The sequence below is a fragment of the Garra rufa genome, chromosome 1 (assembly GCF_049309525.1).
Source record: "Garra rufa chromosome 1, GarRuf1.0, whole genome shotgun sequence".
In the NCBI taxonomy this organism is placed as follows: domain Eukaryota; kingdom Metazoa; phylum Chordata; class Actinopteri; order Cypriniformes; family Cyprinidae; genus Garra; species Garra rufa.
This window is the reverse complement of record NC_133361.1, coordinates 54774424-54797657: the sequence shown is the minus strand read 5'-3', so window position 1 is coordinate 54797657 and position 23234 is coordinate 54774424. Positions and strand designations below refer to the sequence as shown.

The window sequence follows — 23234 nt, the reverse complement described above, 5'->3', positions numbered from 1 at the left end:
CTTTCATCTGAAAAAAGTACTTTGGACCACTGTGTTTTATCAAGGGCAGGAAGTTGAGAGACGCAAGACCCAACACTCTGGATGAGCTTAAGGCCGCTATCGAAGCATCCTGGGCCTCCATAAGTGCCACAGGCTGATTGCCTCCATGCCACGCCGCATTGAAGCAGTCATTTCTGCAAAAGGATTCCCGACCAAGTATTGAGTGCATAACTGAACATAATTATTTGAAGGTTGACTTTTTTTGTATTAAAAACACTTTTCTTTTATTGGTCGGATGAAATATGCTAATTTTTTGAGATAGGAATTTTGGGTTTTCATGAGCTGTATGCCAAAATCATCAATATTAAAACAATAAAAGGCTAGAACTACTTTCAAATGTGTGTAATGAATCTAAAATATATGAAAGTCTAATGTTTATCAGTACATTACAGAAAATAATGAACTTTATCACAATATGCTAATTTTTTGAAAAGGACCAGTAGAACTAGGCTTAAGCCTTGTCTGTGAAACCGGGGGTAATGTTTAAGAGTGCAAATTGGTGATATACAGTCATATTAGCTTACCTATACTATCCCAGGGGTCAGATCTCAGAGGACCAGCCTGGGCTAAGCCACTATTGCCTCTGGATGAATCCCACCGATTGGCAGCAGAGGGTACATCAGGAGCTGGAGCAAAAATATCTGCAAGATCCAGCATGGCAGACTGCCAAAGGAAAGGACAGAAAAGCACTTTCAGCACATTCAGAAAGTTTTTTTTTTAGGTCAATACGGCATGCATCTATACACAAGCGTTTACAAAAAGCCTGCAATGGGGACATTTAGCTGCAGTACAGTACCTTGAATTTATGTGACCAACTAAAAATGAACACAGCTTCAATTAACAGGCCAAAACACATTAAGCCCATTTCCAGTAGTGGTCAGATCTATTGCTAGTAAAAGCATTCAGAAGACTCAGTTACAGTTGAAGTCAAAAGTATACATACACCTTGCAGAACCTTGAACAGTTAAACTGCCCGCTGTTCTTCAGAAAAATCCTTCACGTCCCACAGATTCTTTGGTTTTTCAGCATTGTTGTGTATTTGAACCCTTTCCAACAATGACTGTATGATTTTGAGATCCATCTTTTCACACTGAGGACAACTGAGGGACTCAAATGCAACTATTACAGAAGGTTCAAACGCTCACTGATGCTCCAGAAGGAAACACGATGCACTAAGACCCGGGGGTTAAAACTTTTGAAATTTGAATATCAGGGTCAATTTTACTTATTTTGTCTTCTGGAGAACAAGTAAGTACCTTCTGTAGCTTCTGAAGGGCAGTAGTAAATGAAACCTAAATATAATATTTAGGTAAAACAAGAAAAAAGTACACATCTTCATTCTGTCCAAAAGTTTTCACCCTCCAGCTCCTAATGCATTGTTTTTTCTTTCTAAAGCATCAGTGAACACTTGAACCTTATGTAATAGTTGGACAACTAGTTCCTCAATTGTCCTCAGTGTGAAAAGATGGATCTCAAAATCATACAGTCATTGTTGGAAAGGGTTAAAATACACAAAAATGCTGGAAAACCAAAGAATTTGTGGGACCTGAAGGATTTTTCTGAAGAACAGCGGGCAGTTTAACTGTTCAGGACAAACAAGGGACTCATGAACAACTAACTCACTAAACAAAAACAAACACATCTGTGGATCATTCAGGTAACAACACAGTTTTAAGAATCAAGTGTATGTAAACTTTTGAACCGGGTAATTTTGATCAGTTCCTTCTAATTAAGTATTTTTTGTGAAATATCTTGTTCATTTTGTATGATCCCTCTTATTTTGGTAAAATAATTAACATTTTGCAGATTCTGCAAGGTGTATGTAAACTTTTGACTTCAACTGTATATGTGCTTATGAATAGCAAACAGGTTAAAATAATCTCATACTCTTCCTCCTTTGGCCTCCATTTCTCGTTTGCTCTCCTCAAGTGCTTTCTGGAGCAAGGACTCATCTCCCTGCCGACTTCGCTCCTCCTAGTATCCAAAAGACATAGAAGACATATCAGAGCACAAGACATCCTTAAAAACACAATTAGAGCAAGTATGCATTGTCATCATAATATTCTTTTTTTATTAATTAATTTAGTTGAAATATAAAAAACAAAACATTAGTTTATGCTGTATTCTTTGTGGCAAAATGCATATTTGTTGTCGAGTTTAATGTAGTTTTTAAATCACTTATGGTCCAATCAAATACTTTTTAAAGCTAAATTACATTCTGACAAATTCACAAAACAACCTGCACTGAAAAACACCATTAAAACTGATAGAATCAGACTGAAATGACCATGAATGTTGTTAAAAATAAAGTTCAGGCGCTGTCCTGTAGGTGCTATGTACAACCAGGTTTGGCAAAATAACTGTCAATAGCTTTTCTAGTATCATAAATAATAACATTATCCTACTTATTCCTTATTTACTCACTTTACATGTGTCTGAAACTTGTTTTGCTGCTCAGTCAGTCAGTGACTAAACAGGTTATGTTGAGTGTGAAAGTACCCCTTGAGCAGATCAGGTCTAGACTGGACTGAACTCACTCCCAACACACCATATCATCATGCGTAATGATCAAGAATTTAATAGCGAGGTAACCAAATTAATATTTAATGTCTACCATACTTTTTTTCACAGTAGAAACTGAATCATGAGTTGAAAACTATTAATAATTTATAAACTAATTTAATGTACCACTGCCATAAAATGACCAGATGAAACTGAGTAGACAGTTAAGAAAATGTGTGGAACTGAACCCGAACGTGGATACTGCCTGCAAAACCAGCCATTTATATTCTTTTGGACACAGTCTATGAATGGGCAGCTCAAGTCATTTTGGAAGTTTGGTTTTTAATAGATGTTTCTTTTGGTTTGGGACGGATGTTCTGAGTTCTAAAAATGACAGCATGATTTCAAAGCACACTGAACTCAAAGAACTCAAGTAATCTGATTCCATCATAAAATGCGCCACGTCAGTACTTGTGAGATTTTTAAGAAATTATGTGTGTGTAGTTGAGAAGCTGAAACAAATTTGCACAATTGAACTATAGCCATTTTATCTTATTGACCTAATACTGATGCAATTAACAACACAAATTTTGAACACAAAAGCAATGTAAACAAAGTAATTTTGGTACTTTTAGAAGTGGGAAACATTTAAAGGATTAGTTCACTTCTAGAATAAACATTTCCTGATAGTTTACTCACCCCCGTGTCATCCAAGATGTTCATGTCTTTCTTTCTTCAAGAAAGACATTAACATCTTGGATGACATGGGGGTGAGTAAATTATCATTTTATTATGCACATTATCATCATATTATGCTTTAACAATATCTATTAATATATGTAGCTCATGATGCAGGGTTGTACCTGTTGATGTTCCTCTTTACTGAGAGTGAGGGCCAGCTGAAGTTGTGCCTCTTCATCCATTTCCAGAGCAGCAGCAGCAGGAGGAGGAGGAGGAGGAGCTGGCTAGGGAGACAAAATCAGACCACATACAAGCAGTGTCACTCGCAACATACAGGCATGATACTGAAACTACTTGGTAACTAATGAATGCAGGGGAGATGTAGCAGTGACTCGTGGGATTGCAGTACCTTGTGCGCCTCCTCCTTACTGAGACTCATTGCAATTTGAAGCTGCGTCTGTTCATCAATATCCACAGGAGGAGCAGGCTGGAGGAGAAGAGGAATGAGGTTACTGAGGGACAAACAAACCAAACAAACAAAAGTGCTATATAGTTTTTCATCAGAGAAATAAATGAAAATATAGCTGCAAGCAGCAATTGCGGGGCCAAGCACAATCAGAGTCAAAAGGCCAAGCATGGCATAGAGTGGCAGACCAACTGCAACCGTGAGCAATTAAAGCCATTAACGTCACAAATACAACCTCTGGTAATATGATTTAATGGAATTTCACTTTTGACCAATAGGTGGCACTGTTGTTAAATCGATGAGGTGTGGTCAGTGTAAGGAGACAATTGCACTTACAAAGTTTGGTGTCAATATGTCAAAGCTTTGCAGAAATACAGCCTCAGACAGTCAAATTTTTGCAATGCTATACAAAAACAGTTTGTATATCGACACTAAATCTATAACAATTTGTATATATAACACTATCTGAAGATGGTCTGATTCGATTTTGGTGAAAATTGGACCAACGGTTGAGGAGAAGTTAAAAAAAGTAGGTTTTCAACATAAATTAAAATGGCGGACAGGAGGTATGGCCGACTCTAGAATAACTGGTATAGTTTCATTACAATAGGCTAATTCAATCAAAAGTGTTGTAAATGTCATTACTGATGGTTAATAAATGGTTTACCACTCTTCACCAATAGGTGCTGTTACCAAATTGATGTGGCTTGGTCAGTGTGTGATGAAAACGGCACATACAAAATTTGGTGTCAATATGTCAAAGCTTTGCAGAGATAATGCAGTTTGGCATCTTTCCAGCACATTTGTTAATGCGCTAAATGAAAATCATTTTGTATATCGATTTAAATTTCGTATAAATTCATATAAATTTGGTGAAAATCAGACCAACGGTCTAGGAGGAGTTCGAAAAAGAAGGTTTTCAACATTAATCAAAATGGTGGACAGGAAGTTCATCCAGTTATGGCCTAATTAGTATCGATGTTCTCGGTAATATCCAAGGAATTAACCAAGACCAGTTTCATTACAATAGGCTAATTTAAACAAAAGTTATTAATTAGCTTTTTTCAAAATTTCTTTTGTAACGATGCATCAATGCGTTCGTAAAAAATAGCATTTTACAACAAAATTAAAAATGGCCGACACCCAAAATGGCTAACATGGAAAAATTGGGTATGGTTTGACTCTGCATGATGCACCGAATCTAAAGAGACTAGTTTTGACTAGTGTTTTTTGGCCAAACCATTGAGAAGTTATAAGCAAATATAGGCATTTTTCATATCTCCGGACCAGTAGGTGGCACTGTGCCGAAACACTGCAGGTAACCTCAGCTCTGCTTGTTATAACAACCACGAAGTTTGATCTCAATACGCTGTTGTGGAGATATAGCCTCACATGCATTTTTACGTGCTTTTCGCAGAATTCGTTCACGTGTTATTCAAGAACGGTTGGACGAATCAACTTGAATTCCATAACTTTTTGCCAGCATGGTCTTAAGATGATCTGAGCCAGTTTTGGTGAAAATCTGACAAACCGTCTAGGACAAGTTTGAAAAAGTACGTATTTCGAACCTTTAAAAAATAGAAAAAACTTTCAGTGCTTGGCCCCTAAATGAACGATTTTCCATTTAAATACAAAAAATTTTTTTTTTTTTGGATCAGTGACAATAACAGCACAACTGTTTTCAAAACTGATAATAATACAAAGTCTTAAGTCGCTGGGGTATATTTGTAGCAATAGCCAAAAATACTTTGTATGGGTCAAAATTATTGATTTTTCTTTTATACCAAAAATCATTAGGAAATTAAGCAAAGATCATGTTCCATGAAGATTTTTTGTAAAATTCCTACTATAAATATATCAAAAAGTAATTTTTTATTAGTAATATGCATTGTTAAGAACTTATTTTGGACAACTTTAAAGGTGATTTTCTCAGTATTTTGATTTTTTTTTGCACCCTCAGATTCCAGATTTTCAAATAGATGTATCTCGGCCAAATATTGTCCTATCATAACAAACCATATATCAATTGAAAGCTTATTTATTGAGCTTTCATATGATGTACACATCTCAGTTTTGTAAAATTTAACCTTATGACTGGTTTTGTGGTTTTGAAAATTCAGCTTTTTAAATTACAATTTAAAACGTACTCAAATCGAAAACAGATATTTTAAACCGTAATAATAGTTCACAGTTTTACAGTTTTTACTGTATTGTTTCTAAAAATAAATGCACCTTTGGTGAGCATAAGATGATTTTAAACAATAGTGTATTACAAATCAACACTATACGGCTGGGTCTTGGATTAAAGTACTGCATATCCCACATAGCACATATTCCATAAACATCAACGAAACAACAAAGCAGCTCCACTCGGTCTGATTTATGAGCACAGGATCAATGCTCCAGTCCAGTAACACACTCAGAGTCATTGTGGCTTCACTTAGACCTGCATTATCAGTGAGTGAGGATGCTAATGCGCTCTCTCCACACACTGGCAACACTGTCAGATGATTACTGAGCTCTTTCTGGACAATGCTGAATGGAGACAGCAACATGTCGGTCTCACCTCAAGTGCACTACAAAATCAAATCATTAGCCTGGATGCTAATTGGAAATTTGGTGCGCTGCTAAAGCCTCCAGCCAAATAATGAGTTGCTCCAAACTTTTAATTGAAGACTAGGAAGCACATTATGAAAGGTCATTTTCATACGCTAAATTAAAGATCTCAGACTAGATTAAAAGTTTCATACAGTGTTAAAGACCACATGAAACAGCTGCTTCTCTCCTGTTTGATATCCACCTTCTTCTTCCACTCTCATCTACGTCTAACTGTACAAAACAGCAGGTTTTTCTGCTTGATATTGCAAATTGGGGTGTCATACCATATTATTTTAATGTATTATCTTAATTATGAGCACATTGGTTTGTACTGCAAACAGTTTTACCGTTTACTAGACGTTGTTATTCTCGTCATTTCCCTATATATTTTTGCTTTAACCCATTAAATGCATTTTAATATTTTGCTGTACTACTTCTACAGAAATAATTTTATGTTTTTATGCTTCTTCACATTTAGTTTTTGCTTTTTTGTCGTTTACTTTTAACACCCACTCTTTGAAGCGGCCATTTTGTAGCCAAAGGTCTAGAAATGTACATTTTCCTGGCATGTTTGTCTTACTTAACAGTTACAGCCTTGTGACTGCATATGACTTTTGCCAGTTGACCAGCGGGAAGGGAATAAAATGGCGCTGAAAAATACCCTAACCATAGAAATACGCAAAACACGTAAAACAATACAATACGGGAAAAAAATATGGTATTGAAAATTTACATTTTGATAAACGGAAACTCAAATTTAAAACATTTTGTCAACACAAAACACAACAGTCAAATTTTGATTTAATAGTTTATCCTTATTTAAGGGATTGTTCATTCCTTACTCAGAATGTCATTCTAAACCTATAAGATTTATAAAAGTAATCCATAGTCAATTATTCAAACGGTTTAATCTAAGTCTTCTGAAGAAACTTGATCACTTTGTATGATGATCAGATTGTTTAGACCATTTCTGGATCAAATGCATCTAGAATAAATTGACCTCATTCTATAAATCAGAAAACATTGCTGTAATATTGTCATATCTTTACATTAACCAAGACTCTTACTTTAACTCATTTAATCCAGATATGAAAATATGCAGATGTGTCATTAGTAACCCTTGAAATAATATTTTTTTTATTAATGCAAATTTTAAGTTAAATCAACTTAAGTCATTTCAACTTACAAGTTAAATCAACTCATTTTTATTGTAATAAGTTCAAATGACTTGTAGTTTTAAGCTGATTTAACTTAAAATGTTTAAGGCAGCTGCTGAACTTAGGTTTTTAAGTTGAATCTGGTGAAAACATTTTACAGTGTACTAACTGTTAGCTACTAACTTGTCTCCGACTTTATCAGTGTTGGACAGTGTTACTTAGAAAGATGAATGACTTTTGTTTCTTTTCTCAATATTAACTAAATATAAACTATGACTTTTGTCTTAATAAACAGGTAATTTGCTCCTTCATTGTAGTAAGTAGTAGTAAGGTAGTTTGTTTTACTTATAGAGTAAGATTAAGGGATCTAAATTACGGTCATGCAGAATAAGACATAAATATGTGCATTATAAGTACTAATAAACAGCCAATATTTTTAATACCATGTGATACCCACAGTAAAATCTGCATCATGTGATCCTGATGCAGTTAATAATAGGTGTGTGTGTGTGTGTGTGTGTGTGTGTGTGTGTGTGTGTGTGTGTGTGTGTGTGTGTGTGTGTGTGTGTGTGTGTGTGTGTGTGTACCTGGTATTCATCACGTTGTGGGGACCAAATGTCCCCACAAGGATAGGAATACCAGAAGATTTTGACCTTGTGGGGACATTTCTCAGGTCCCCATGAGGAAACAGGCTTATAAATCATGCACAATGAGTTTTTTTGATGAAGTAAAAGTGTGCACAATCTCCTGTGAGGGCTAGGTTTAGGTGTAGGGTAGGTGTAGGGCGATAGAAAGTACGGTTTGTACAGTATGAAAACCATTACGCCTATGGAATGTCCCCATAAAACATGTAAACCCAACGTGTGTGTGTGTGTGTGTGTGTGTGTGTGTGTGTGTGTGTGTGTGTGTGTGTGTGTGTGTGTGTGTGTGTGTGTGTGTGTGTGTGTGTGTGTGTGTGTGTGTGTCTAACAGTGTGTGTTTGAAGCTCACCTTCTCGCTCTCCTCTCGGCTCATGGCCAAGGCCAGCTGCAGCTGGAGTTCCTCCTCTCCGCTCGTCTGCGGCCGGGCGCGCTCCAGATCTGGGGCCAGATGAGGGGAGGAAGAGGAGGCTGAGAGGAAGAAAAGAGAAAATGCTTGATTCAACCTCTTGCTTTTGATGAGAAAGGACTGGCACCACCACTGAATGTTAAACAAGCACCCAAACCACTGTTGTTCCATGCTCTGGCTGGAATTGCTTTCCTGTGCCTGTTTGACTCCGCTGCTGAAACAATGGGGTGTCTGTGTGGGGCAGGAGAGGAGGGAAGGGGCGATGGGGCTTTCATTATAATAACCCCCCCGTACAGGTTTTATCTTGCAGCTCAACCATCTGTGGCATGTGCTGGACTTCTCAAATGAGAAGACGAACTCTCTTCTCTGTATTTGACTTTTTTCATGTTAAAATCCCATTTTATCAGGGTTAATAAAGTGTTAACACTTAATTAAGGATATACATTTTGTATTATAGTGATGCACTGAAGGTTCAGCAAACACAAAAATATCTGGCCAAAAAATTCATTTTAAGTTTCACCCGAAATGATTTCATATGATTGAAATCATTGACTGAAACATTCATTTAATTAGTGTTTCTCTGGTGGCTTTTTGACTGCATCAGTGTCTATTTTGTGCACAGATAAGCTACAACAGATAAACATGTCAGCTATGTGGATATCGATTTCTCATTTTAATGCATGAACAAGGCTTCACAAACCAGTATTTGCAGTGCGCCTCTCATACAATAATCACAAAGAGTTTTGTGCTGTTACTTTTGGTATGCAACCAAGTCTGAGCTTTCAAATTCTGGTAATTGTATTATGAAATTCAAAGCATAAATGGTGGTTTTGATGCTCTTTAATGTGTCGTGACAGATGTTGTAGCTCCTCAGTTCAAGCAGCATGTGAACTGATCATCTTTTTCGCTTTACTACTAGTTATAGCATGAAATAAACATGAATGAACATCAGAAGGTAACAGTACATCTTACTGTAATGTATTAAGTCTCATTTAATCAGTGTTTCAGCCACAGAAAGACGTTAACAATGTCACACAAAGTTATATTTAAATCAAAAAAGCCATTTTATTGTCAATGAACTCATTAGTTAGAAATAAAAAAAATAGAAAGTAACTCTAGAGATGGACATTTTTGATAAATATATTCAGTACATTATATACACTATTCATTATATTTGTACTTTTACTTAACCTGTTGTTTTCATTATTTAATAAGTGTAAAATTAAGGTTTTATTACAGCCACCGTTTAAATTTCAAGAATGAATTGGAGTAGAAACATAATTATAGCATTAAAAAGTTTATATACAAACTGCCTTATGTGCAATTTAAATGTTTATATATTTTATGGTTTTTAAAAATATAGTAAGTTAAATGTATCACTAATCATTATTATTATTTATAATGACTAATATGTAATATTATTATGCATGCTATTTTCATGTCTGTACATTAACCCTTGTATATTTGTTGTTTTATTTTCCTTTTCTATTATTATTATTATTATTATTATTATTATTTCTGAGATATAAACTTAAAATTGTGAGTCAAAAAGTCAGAATTGCATGATATAAATTCACAATTCTGAATTTTTCTCAGAATTCTGTGGTACAAATTCACAATTGCGAGAAATAAAGTAAAATATTCAGATTTTTTTCTCACAATTATGACTTTTTTTTTTTTGAATTGTGAGATATAATGTCTGAGTTATAAAGTCCAATTTTGAGGGGAAAAAGACTGACATGTCAAAATTGCAAGTTTATATCTCACAATTCTGACTTAACTCACAATTCTAAGAAAAAAGTCAGAATTGTGAGTTTATATCTCACACTTTTGACTTTATTTCTCAGAATTGCAACTTTATTTCTAAAACTGCGAGTTTATGTCTCGCAATTTTTACTTCATAAATCTCACAATCAGAATTCTGAGATTAAAAAAAAGTCGCCTTTTTATTGCTTTTATTCAGCGACGGACACTGACTTCCATAGAAAACGGCTCTGGACCAGAAGAGAGGAAAAAAACAGAAACCGGCGATGCCGTTTTCCAGTTGCGATCACTTCCACTACAGTGGCTCTGAATAGCCGTGTCTGGCCTGGAATGCACTGGTGTAGAGATACAGTCGAGTTCACTTGACCACTGGCACCTCTATGACACAAATCACAACTTTTAACCTCATCTACTCTGGCTCATGACCATCTGACCATGAAAAAGGTGACCATTAACACACTTTTTTTTTTTATTAAGCACCCACGGAAACACAGGATGGAAAATTTCTGTACTTTCCCAAAATACCTGGCATCATGACAAATATGATGTTTTTTGTAAGTAAAAGTGAAACTGCATTGCATCTTATGTCATCAAAGTATTATTTCAGTAGATTAACAAATGACAAATAGTTCCTTGTAGAAACAGGTCTGGAACCTGGAAAAACATGACTTTATAATATTAGATTAAAATTTTACAAATTACAAGTTGTAATCAAATTAATTACACGATAAAGTAATTATAAGATTGTACTTTCATATACACAACCAGTTTGGGGTCAGAAAAAGTTTGTGTGAAAATTTCGTATGTGCTCCAGGCTGTGAATACTGTATTTGATAAAAATAAAAACATACTTTTTTTCTGGATTTTTTTTAATAAATAGAAAGTTGGTGTTCAAAAGAACAGCATTTATTTGAAATGTATATCTTTGGTAACATTATAAATGTCTTTACTGTCACTTTTAAACAATTAAATGCATCCTAGCTGAATAAAAGTATTAATTTCTTTAAAAAAATACTTATCCCAATAATACATTATGCATAATGTATGGCAATATTGTTTGTTTTTAACTGAACACAAGTCACTAAAATCACTAAAGTCAAAAGAAATTCATTTTGTAATCCAATTCCAAATTAAAATTAGACTCAATTCAGACTAAATTCAGACTGAAAGTGTCTTTTAAATTTACACATTCTTCATCTTCATTTTTAAAGGATTTCTTTCCATAAATTTTCATGCTTATACATGCTTATGTCAGTTATACTGGAGCTCTAAAAATGTGTGAAGAATTCAATGAGTCCGAAAATACAACAAAAATGTTCTCTGTTTTACTGTGTCTTTCTCTGTAAATATGCAAAGGAAGAACATCTTTGATAGGTTTCTGACAGTTTTGACATGGCATCATTTTCAAAGCTCACAGCTTATCAGTTTCCACAGTTTCTAAACTGTGGGCCGAAGTGCAGAACCAAGGCAGCAGTGCAAACAACCACTGATGTACTGAAACAAACTGTGTCAAAATTATATATTCGCAAGTTTCATTTTTTGTCTGACAGGTGAATGATTCATTTTGGAAAGACGTGAGAGTGTGAGAGTTAGTAAATGACAGAACCATCATTTCTGAGTGAACTATCCCTTTAAATCCCCATAAGAAAAGAGCCTCTCAGAGTGAGTAAATGACTGAACATGAGAAGAATGTAGATGCATATCAGGCCCACAGCTACATCAACTGATCAGATTCACATGGATTCATCCACACCCTCATGAGGCACTTCACATTAAAACTGTAGGAATCTAACTCTCCCAAAAAAGAAGAAGTATAACTTTCAAATGAATGAAGCATGTGGGTTAAAAGCACAAGGTTGTGTGTATACACCTCTATGTAAATAGTGTGTACACATTTTTCACTGTTGACACAGATTACTCATTGGCTTAGTCAACTTCACCAGCTGATTGAATTTTCCAAATCTCCAGTCATTGAAGGAAGGCAATACTCTCCATTTGAGAGGAATCAAAGTAATGTGTGTGTGTGCTGTTTTAACGCAGGCGATTCATTTTTCCAGTTTAACGGCGTTAAAAATATGTAACTGTCATCATTTACTCACATTCTTGTCATTCCACAACTGTATGACTTTCATTCACCTTCAGAACACAAAGACATGTTTAATGAAACCTGAGAGATTTCTGTCCCTCCGGTTAAAGTCAATTCGCCCAAAACTTTGACACTTCAAAAACTTAAAAGGAAATCCAATGAGATTATATGTTTTATAGATTACATAATAATAGGCAAGCACATTAAACTTCCAGTTACCATATTTAAAGTCTGTGTAAAGGCAATTCAGAGAATTGTTTCTAAACTCATTATAAATGTTAAAAATATACTGCTGAAGACACTGCAGACACTTGTGTACTGAACTGTGGAGTTAAATAGTTTTTCATCATTTCTGTGTTCAGGATTTTTGGGGCGGTTCTAGATGACGTACTTTTTCCTAACAAAAGTGGAAACACTTCAGGAGTTTCAAAGTCGTCATCCGATTGGTTGAATTACACAGGATTTCCGGGAGACGTGCGTTTCGCATTTTTTAACATTCCACCTGGAAACAAAGATGTTGTGACACCAAACCCCTTACGAAAGAAGAAAGCTGTTGTGTTTACAACTGTGATTATGAGCGCTTCTTGGGATCAACTAAACGCTAGATTTTCAAAAAGAAATATTTAAAGTTTGCGGCACAAATATTTAGGAGTCATGTGATGTAACATTATTTTGTGTATTTGGTGCACTGCCATGTGTTTTACGCAGTTTGAGGTTCAAAAAACACATTATTTTACGTTAATTTTTACAAAGCTTATCGCTCTGAAAAGTGAGGTGTGCTCTAATTGGCCAGCTATCCTTGGCCAAATACCTCAAGCGTGTGATGGAAATGTTACGCCCATTACTATGTTGTGATGCCGTGTCCCGGCGCGACAAGGCGAAAACAATAAAACCCATTATAAATGAGGCATTTGTTGCATCCAGTGAGGACATAATTACTGATTATAATAACTCATACTGACTTTTTACGCATTGCGTCATGCAAACATAGCACGATGTCTGCATTTGTGATCGTAGAAACGACAAACAAGCAGCACTTCACTGCTTAAAGCTCACATTTAAATAGTCAGTAGCAAATTCTTCAAATATGAAAATGTACTTACAGGCTGTGAGCCAGACGCATTAGACTCTTCTCGCAAAGTTGGAATTGCCCCACTTTATAGTGTTTACAGCCACGTTGTAGGCTACTCTCCCAGCTTCAGGTAACAGTCCTCCATAAAACTCTCAAATATTTGTGTTGTACTGTTCTGGAACAGTGTAAATACAACCACTGATTTCTAGTTGTGTACTCAGTTGGAAGGCCAAACAAAGTACTTTCGCTTTTGCAACGAAACACACAGCGTCTCCACAACATGGCGGCTGCAACAATAGTATAGAATAAAATTTACGCCTTTACGTATAGATTTGGGTGGTGTTATGCAAATCTTTCCACACTGTGATGGAGACATGTGGGGGCGTGTTTGAATGAGCCGTTTTAGGAAGGCGTGGCTGTGTCTTAACTTTTATAAGGAAAATCTATTTGGATTTGAGACGTTAATCTTTGCAACTTTCCAGATCTTTACAAAAAGCTTGTAACACTCCAAAGACAAGGGAAAATATGAAATCACATCATATGACCCCTTTAAACTATGTCCATGAGTTTTACACACCAGTCTGTTTCCATGCCCCTAAACATGATGCAGCACAAAACAATATGTTACTGGTTGCTTTACATGTCAGTCATATGGCCTCTTGGGCAGGCCTTAGTTAATCAAAGTGGGCAAGGTTTCCAGACCTTCTGCTGGCAGTCTGAAGGTCTTGCTACGCTAATTTACAAAACAGCTCAGTCATCCATTCAGGTTGTAGCGGTTATTAACTGTTGAGAGAGGCGGTAGCTTTCCCACGAGTGGCCGTGGTCTCAGCGCTGACAGCGGACACACCCCCAGCATTTGAGAGCAGAGATTACTGCTTATTTTGTCAAGATTTTGATAACTTATTTTATTTACTTGCCGTTTATCTTATAGTTCAAATTTTGCTGGGTGGTTAATAACATTTTAATACATACCTAATTAAAGGGATAGTTCACCCAACAATTTAAATGTGATGTTTATCTGCTTACCCCCAGGGCATCCAAGATGTATGTGATTTTGTTTCTTCAGTAGAACACAATTTTTTTTTTTTTACTCAAACCGTTGCAGTCTGTCAGTCATATAATGGCAGTCAATGGGCTCCATGGCTTTGAGAGTCAAAAAAACATACACAGACAAAACCAAATTAAACCCTGCGGCTCGTGACATGAAACGAATCCGTCTGTGCAAGAAACTATACAGTATTTATATCGTTTTTTACTTCTGATCCACCACAATATCCAACTGTCCTAAGTGTTCACAACAGCTGACATGTGACGAAGAGCAAGCAACCATAACTTCAGTCGATCAGGCTTAAAAGTTGCGAGTCAGTGGAAAGTCAACACTTCTGGATGAGTTCGTGCAAGTAAACGTAATCTTTTCGTTTTTAATCGGTTGCAGCAATCAGGATAAGCACAAGTTATTACCATTTTGAGCAGCCATCGTACCCACAATCTTTGTTCACTGTGTAAACATTGGGTGACGTATACGCACAATAGATCGCTTTGCGCGTGCGTCTACTATGTCAGAGCACGTTGACGTGTCACGCGCCGGCTGTTGTGAACGTGCTCAGGACAGTTGGACATTGTGGTGGATCAGAGGTAAAAAAAAATTATATAAATACTGTTCAGTTTCTTGCATAGACTGACTGCCTGGTGTCTTAAGATGTCAATGTATCACCAAGAGCCGAAGGGTTTAATTTGGTTTTGTCGGTGTATGTTTTTTTGACTCTCAAAGCTGTGGAGCTTATTGACCATCATTATATGACTGACAAACTGCAACAGTTTGAGTTAAAAATCTTTGTTTGTGTTCTACTGAAGAAACAAAGTCACCTACATCTTGGATGCCCTGGGGGTAAGCAGATAAACATCACATTTTCATTTTAGGGTGAACTATCTTTTTAACATTACTTTAATTGCTTTATACGGACTTCAATATGCTTTTTCCCTTGTAAAAACAGAATATGTTTAATAATTGTATTTAACATCTGCTTGTAGTAATCTTAAATCTTAAAAATTATTTAAAAAAAAATGACTTTCAGTCGACAAAACTTTCATTAAATATTGGCATCTAACCTGATATTTAATTGTTTGTTCATCTGACACTCGAAAACGGAAATCCAACTTTTCATACTGTACAATACAGTGTGATGCCTAAATCAACTTGTAGCATTTAAAATGATTGACTTAATGAAGAATTTAATTATCATTTAACCATTTATCCACTAACCCACAAAACCACATACTGTATACTGTATTACGGACTTGATCTCTAGATCAAAACATATACCATCAAGGCTATATTTTCACCAAAACGGTGTAAAATGTTAGAAGAAATTGTTGAATAAAGACAAAAAGTATTCTCGTAGCTTCATAACATTTCGGTTGAACCACTGATGTCAAATGGACAATTTTATCAATGTCTTTACTACCTTTCTGGTTCTTGGACGTATCAGTTGAGTTGCTATATATGCAGGGTCAGAAAGCTCTCTTGATTTCATGAAAAATATCTTCATTTGTGTTCCGAAGGTCTTACAGGTTTGGAACGACATGAGTGTGAGTAATTAAAGATAGAATTTTAATTCTTGGCTGAACTATCTTTTAATATTATCCCGGGTATTCTTGAACAATATGAACAGTCATACTCACAGTTGAAGGAGGAGGGCGATTGCCTCACCCTGGCGTGCTCTTCCCCATACACTTCCACGCTGGGCTGACCAGCATGACGTCCTGGATAGGGAGGTGGTAAAGATCCATAACCCATTGCACTGCTGGTTCCCGTCACACGCTCACGGGTCTTGTGGGCCTGCGATCTCTCCTGCTTGAGCCTCTCATCGTCCCTGAGCAGAGCAACCAGCTGCTTGGACTTTTCCCGCACGCCCATGCCCTGGTCCTGCCCTTCCCGGTCGATGTACTGGAAATCCCGCAGAGTCTGGATGGCGTAGATGTTCTCCTTGCACTGCTGGGCCACTCGCTCTGATCCTGACTTGATCAGATAGTCCAGCAGAGTGAGAGCCTTGAACACGTGCCGCCAGTTCTTGCCGTGGTCATTGAGCCTCTTCCAGATGATGCCCATGACCTCGGTGAAGGCCACAACGTTGAAAGTCAGGTCTGCGATTTCCATCAAGAGCGAGCTCGGAGGACCCCACGGGTCGTTGGAGGTCGCCTCCCTGACTTTGATCTCCGCATCCGTGTAGTTGTTCACAATGTTCTTCATCTGCCGCCGTAAAGAAGAGGTCGTCATGATGGCTTTGGGTGTGGGATGATGAAGATGGTTTGTGAGAAGAAGAGATGGGACGCAGTGTGTGCCACGAAGACGCAGTGGTCAGGAATCTCCAGCAAAATTTACAGCTTTGTTAGCCTGAAAAAAGAGAGACACATGCATTTCAGTGAAATTGATTACCTGGACTTTTTTGGAAAAACATGCACCTGATATTTCAAGGGATTTATTAACTTTCTGGCAAGTTTATTCTTCTGAAAAAGAAGTGCACTTTAGCATACTTATAATCAGAGCTGGGTAGATTACTTGGAAATTGTAGTCTGTTACTGATTCCAAATTACATGTAAAATTGTAGTTAGTAACGTAATTGATCACATTACACATTTTAGGTAATATAATCAGACTACTTTTAGATTACTTTTGACCTAACTTGTTAATCAAATTGAATTAAATAAAATCTTGTACTCTAAAAAAAATAAAGAACCACAAAACCAGTCATAAGTAGAACCGTTATATTTGTAGCAATAGCCAACAATACATTGTATGGGTCAAATATATTGATTTTATTTTTCTTTTATGCCAAAAATCATTAGGATATTAAGTAAAGATCATGTTCCATGAAAATATTTTGTAACATTTCTTCTAAACTTAATTTTTGATTAGTAATATGCATTTCTAAGAACTTCATTTGGACAACCTTCAATGCGATTTTTTCAATATTTTGATTTTCAAATTTGATTTCAAGATTTTTTTATTTAATTAATATTATATTAAATGCAAGTCCGGCTTCTTAAAAATACACTTAGATTTGAAGTACTACAAGTGCACATTCAATAGAATTAAGCACACTCATTTTTCACAAGGGTGCCGTCTGACAAGTTCTTTTGATAAGATATCAGAAGACATAACTCAGCTCCTCTCTGCAAAATAACACAAACCACCTGCATTCAATATGTCTTCAAAGAAATGAGCACCAGCTGAGGAACGCAGACTTGAAACAAACATCCCCAAAGAAACTTCTGAACTTTCGGTCTTTTAACAGTTAAGCTATTTGTAGCAATAATCTTGGATGTCAAAGGTGCTTTTCAAAGGTGTGTCGTTCACTCAAATGGCTGAAGTGTGTAATTTCTGTACCACTGTTTGTTTCTTACAACATCCAGCTGCCGCCACTTTGGGGTGAGTTTTACTACCTGTTTGTCCCAAAGAAGACAGATTAAAATATGTTTGAAAAATGGTAGTTGTGCAAAAATGACAGACTTTATCAGTTTTGCGTGAACGGCACAGTAAAACTATAACATCCAACTGACACAAATAGTTTAGAACCAGCAAAACTTGAAATTCACATTAGGCACGAGTGTTATGAATATGTGGACATTACAATATATCTCTCAAGGTAATGTAGGTTGTCAGTCTAGACTAAATACAGAAACAGGAAAATATGAACATGCCTGAACAAAATATGAACCATGAACAAACTACTAAGTTAACCCAGTGCTATTGGAACATCCTCCAGGTCACTGACACAACTAATCAAACACAACCTTACTGTATCATCAACTGCTACAAACCAGAGGAGTTCCTGAAACTACTATCGGAAGTAGACACTTTTTGGCATGGGAACGAGGTTAGTTCTAGGAACAAACACCTTTTGAGGGACTAAATTAGCTCCTATTTCAGAGTACACTCTTAAAAATAAAGGTGCTTCACGATGCCATAGAAGAACCGTTTTTGTCTAAATGGTTCCATAAAGAACCTTAAACTTCTGAAGAATCTTTCTGTTTCACAAAAGGTTCTTTGTGGTGAAAGAAGGATCTTCAGATTATAAAAAGGTATGAAAGAGATGGTTCTTCAAAGAACTTTAACTGAATGGATCACTGTGAAACAAAAAATGGTTCTTCTATGGCATCACTGTGAAGAACCTTTTAAAGCACCTTTATTTTTAAGAGTGTAGGGTTTAACTCAGCACTGTAGGAACTAGAGTGGTGTAAAAATACATTGATTGGACAAACACATGCCCTATGGGACCCACAAAACCATAAGTGTAAATTTTTTAAAATAAATAAATAAGCTTTCAATTTTGTTAGGACAGAACAATATTTGGCCGAAATATAACTATTTGACAATCTAGAATCTAGGGTGAAAAAAAAATCTAAATATTGAGGAAATCACCTTTAAAGTTGTCCAAATGAAGTTCTTAGCAATGCATATTACTAATAAAAAAATAAGTTTTGATATATTTACAGTAGGAAATGTACAAAATATTTTCATGGAACATGTTCTTTACTTAAAGGAGTAGTTCACTCCGAACAAAAATTTACAGATAACGTACTCACCCCCTTGTCATCCAAGATGTTCATGTCTTTCTTTCTTCAGTCGTAAAGAAATGGTGTTTTTTGAGGAAAACATTTCAGGATTTCTCTCCATATAATGTACTTTTATGGTGCCCTGAGTTTGAACTTCCAAAATGCAGTTCAAATGCAGCTTCAAAGGGCTCTAAATGATCCTAGCTGAGGAAGAAGCGTCTTATCTAGCGAAAACAACTTATATACTTTTTAATCTCAAATGCTCACCTTGCCGAGTTAGACAAGACGAGCATTTGAGGTTAAAAAGTATATAAATTGTAATTTTTTTTTAGAAAATAACCCATCGTTTTGCTAGGTAATACCCTTCTTTCCTCGGCTGGGATCGTTTAGAGCCCTTTGAAGCTGCATTTTGGACTTTCAAACTCAGGGGCACCATAGAAGTCCATTATATGGAGAGAAATCCTGAAACGTTTTCCTCAAAAAACATAATTTCCTTACGACTGAAGAAAGAAAGACATGAACATCTTGGATGACAAGGGGGTGAGTACGTTATCTGTAAATTTCTGTTCGGAGTGAACTACTACAGTTCCATGAAAATACTTTAAATATATCAAAACGTATTTTTTTATTAGTAATATGCATTGCTAAGAACTTCATTTGGACAACTTTAAAGGTGATTTCCTCAATATTTAGATTTTTTTTTTTTCACCCTCGGATTCTAGATTGTCGAATAGTTATATTTCGGCCAAATATTGTTCTGTCCTGTGAAGAAAGAAAGACATGAACTTCTTGGATGACAAATCTGCAAATTTTTGTTCTGAAAGTGAACTACTCCTTTAATTCCCGAATGGTTTTTGGCATAAATGAAAAATCGATCATTTTGACTCATACAATGTATTTTTGGCTATTGCTACAAATTTACCCATGCTACTTAAGACTGGTTTTGTGGTCCAGGGTCACCACTCCATTTTTAAAAAGCTGTTTAGACACACAGTTTACACTTACTCCCCAAACTTGTACAAACAAACAAAACATTTCCAAATTATTAAGTAAGTGTTGCACGTGTTAAAACTAGCAAAAGCAAAATACCTTAGTAGGAAAATTACATATTTTATTTGAAAAAAAAGCCTTATAGTCTTAAAGAGATGATGTAAATTCTGTCATCAATTACTCATCCTCATGTCGTTCCAAACCTGTAAGACCTTTGTTCATCTTCAGAATGCAAATTAAGATATTTTTGATGAAATCCGAGAGCTTTCTGACCCTGCATAGACAGCAACACAACTGACATGTTCAGCTATGAGAATACTTTTTGTGCATAAAGAAAACAAAAATAACTTTATTCAACAATTTCTTCTCTTCTGTGTCAGTCCTTAACACTGGCTCCTGTGTCAGCAGCACCACACGCATGTGTTGTGATACTCTCTTGACACAGAAGAGAAGAAATTGTTAAATAAACGTGTTACCTTTGTTTTCTTTGTGCACAAAAAGTTCTCGTAGCTTCCTAAAATTAAGGTTGAAGCACTGATGCCACATTGACTGTTTTAACAATGTCCTTACTACCTTTCTGGCAACAGGGTCAGAAAGCTCTCGGATTTACAATTTACACAAATTCCACTATTTCACGAATGAGGCCCAATTAAGCATAATAGCATAATATAATAATGTTGGTAAACTGTAATCTCTGGTGAAAAAACTCTGATAGCATACCCTGAGAAACAACTTTTACTTTTACTTTCAAAAAATGAAACTTAATTTCACAATTGTGACATTGGACTACAAAACCAGTCTTAAGTGTTAGAGAGACTGTATGGCTATGGGTTCGATCAGTCAAACCAATCAAATTCATTTTGAATTCATTTTTGTTAGACTGGACTAGAAACATTTCTGTTTGTTTTATGTTGTCGGCTGCACGTTATTGCATAAGTCTGCACATTGTATTTTGAATGGCAAAGCCGTAGAGCCACTGTTAGCTTCCTCTGAAAAATTATTATTAACTTTATATAAACAAGACCACACCCTGAATAAAAAAGACATGCACACATCAAAGCCATATGCTGTATACAGCAGTGAGAAACTGCTGTCATAGTGCACAGGCCATGACCTTGATGTGGTGACACATTCCACTCTCTGGGTTTAGACGACAATCAATAACAGCAGTTTGCTTAACATCACATTTCTGCTGTGAGTCTGTTGGATCACAAAATGCTGCGCAAAGAGGGTGGAATTTCAAAAACAAGCGCTGCTGGCACCTGGGCACAATACACAATGAGTTCCCACATCAATCTGAATACAAGGCCACTTTGCAAAAAATTCACTCTACATTTCCAATGCCTTTAGAGGATAAATAAATCACAAGAGTGGCGTTGTTTACACACCATCAGTTTTACCTCACGTACTTTTACTATGCGTTATTATACACAAATATTTAAATATATATATATATATGTGACCCTGAACCACAAAACGTTTAGGTAGCATGGGTATATTTGTGGCAAAAGCCAAAATTAACATTGTTTCTTTTATGCCAAAATCATTAGAATATTAAGTAAAGCTCATGTTCCATTAAGATGTTTAGCAAATTATTTACTACCGTAAATATATCAAAGCTTAATTTTTGATCATATGCATTGCTAAGAACTTCATTTGGACAACTTTAAAGGCAATTTTCTCAATATTTAGATTTTTTGCACCCTCAGATTCCAGATTTTAAAATAGTTGTATCTCAGCCAAATATTGTCCTATTCCAACAAATAATACATCAATGGAAAGCGTACTTATTTAATTAATGCAATGCCATTTGTTTTTTTAAACTGACCCTATGACTGGTTTTGTGGTCCAGGGTTACATATATATATTTAAAAAACTATTTTTACTACTTTGTTAAAACATAAATGTGTTTGTGTGTAAACAAAATCTGTATATACAGTCAGCTTTATATTAGCCTAACAAAGTACTAGAAAAAAAATACTAGGAATGAATTATGTAACTACGATGCACTATGAACTACACATATATTAGAAAGGTTTGTCATAATGACATCATCATGCTTTCAGGAAGTAAATTCTGTAATGACAAGCAAATATCTCATATTTCTCACTTTATATTTTGCTACCTTTGTAGGGGACAGTCCTAAAACAGTTACCTTGGTTGTGTATGGTACAAAAGTGATTATTAAAAAGTGAGTATTTTAGACTAATAGAAATATCAGCATTAATTTTTCAATAATTTCTTCTCATAATGTATCAAAATTTAGCCTGAAATGGCACAATGCAAAAAAATATATATATATTATTTTTATAACGAAAAATATGGGTATTTCATTAAACAACCTATGGAATTCCTATACGAAAAGTTATACGATAGATTTTGTTTATATTAACGTAGCCTATATCGTGTTATTTTCACATAAATAATATGTAAACAGATAGCTGTGTTCTCTCACAAATTAGTTTAGCCTACTAAGCAGTCCACTTCAGAAGAAAACAACTTTAAATCCGGGTGGAGAACCAGCTCTTCCACAATTCACATGCTTCTCATGGTTCTGATTTAAGATTTTGAACCGAAAGGTAAATCACACCCTTAAAATCATTCATTTGCTTTCCGAGGTTGCGGGACAAGAATAAAGAGCCCCTTTAGCAGCGTTCGCATCTTCGTAATGCGGTATTGCGGCAGGAGAGGTGCATGTTGAAAGGCGACGTTTGGTTGCGTGACTCAGCTGGAATAATAGAGTAAGATTTGGAAATCTTACGCTGACCCGCGAGAGGCAAAATCGTGGGCATCTGAACGTCCTTTGTGTCCTTACCTCTCATTGCTTGACATAAAGGTCCCAACTTCGGGATCCTATCGGTAGTTGTGCTGCTCTCGACATCTCCGCATGTTTTCAGTGTTGATAGTTTTGGGTTCTGCCTCAAATGCAGCAGACGTTCAGACTCAGTTCAGCGCCTCAAAGTTTTCCCTGTGTGTTTTTGTTGTTTCGCTTTGTGGAGGCCAATCCGGTTAGGAGTTTTTGGTACATATCCCGAAAAAAAGTCCCGGGCGCCAACCTCGCTGATAACAGAGCCCCCCCTGTTAAAGCCCAGTAAAGTGAGCCGAGGAAAGAGGCTGATGGTGGGAGGGAGGGAGTTAGGGAGGGAGGGCTGCTAGCGCCTGCAGAGTCAGAGTCAGTCTATTTTAACCCGTTGTGCTCCGAAACGAGACATACGAGCCTGTCACTGGCAGAAAAAACACATTACTGCTATCCTAAATGTCCCGATTTATCAGCCC

General features: G+C 36.1%; 1 protein-coding gene across 4 annotated transcripts in view; it reads right to left on the bottom strand.

Annotated features, from left to right (window-relative positions):
- Positions 1 to 23031, bottom strand: part of epn3a (epsin 3a) — a 30502-nt gene extending 7471 nt beyond the window's left edge. For all 4 annotated transcript variants that reach the window (XM_073842862.1, XM_073842868.1, XM_073842876.1 and 1 more), the window contains exons 1-7: positions 22774 to 23031; positions 16095 to 16806; positions 8434 to 8552; positions 3632 to 3709; positions 3405 to 3506; positions 1927 to 2013; positions 564 to 702 (exon numbers count right to left, since the gene is read on the bottom strand). In XM_073842862.1, the coding sequence (XP_073698963.1) occupies positions 564 to 702; positions 1927 to 2013; positions 3405 to 3506; positions 3632 to 3709; positions 8434 to 8552; positions 16095 to 16689 (1120 nt within the window). In that variant the 5' untranslated portion in view covers positions 16690 to 16806; positions 22774 to 23031. The remainder of the gene's footprint in view (positions 1 to 563; positions 703 to 1926; positions 2014 to 3404; positions 3507 to 3631; positions 3710 to 8433; positions 8553 to 16094; positions 16807 to 22773) is intronic.
- Between the last annotated feature and the right edge of the window lie 203 nt (positions 23032 to 23234).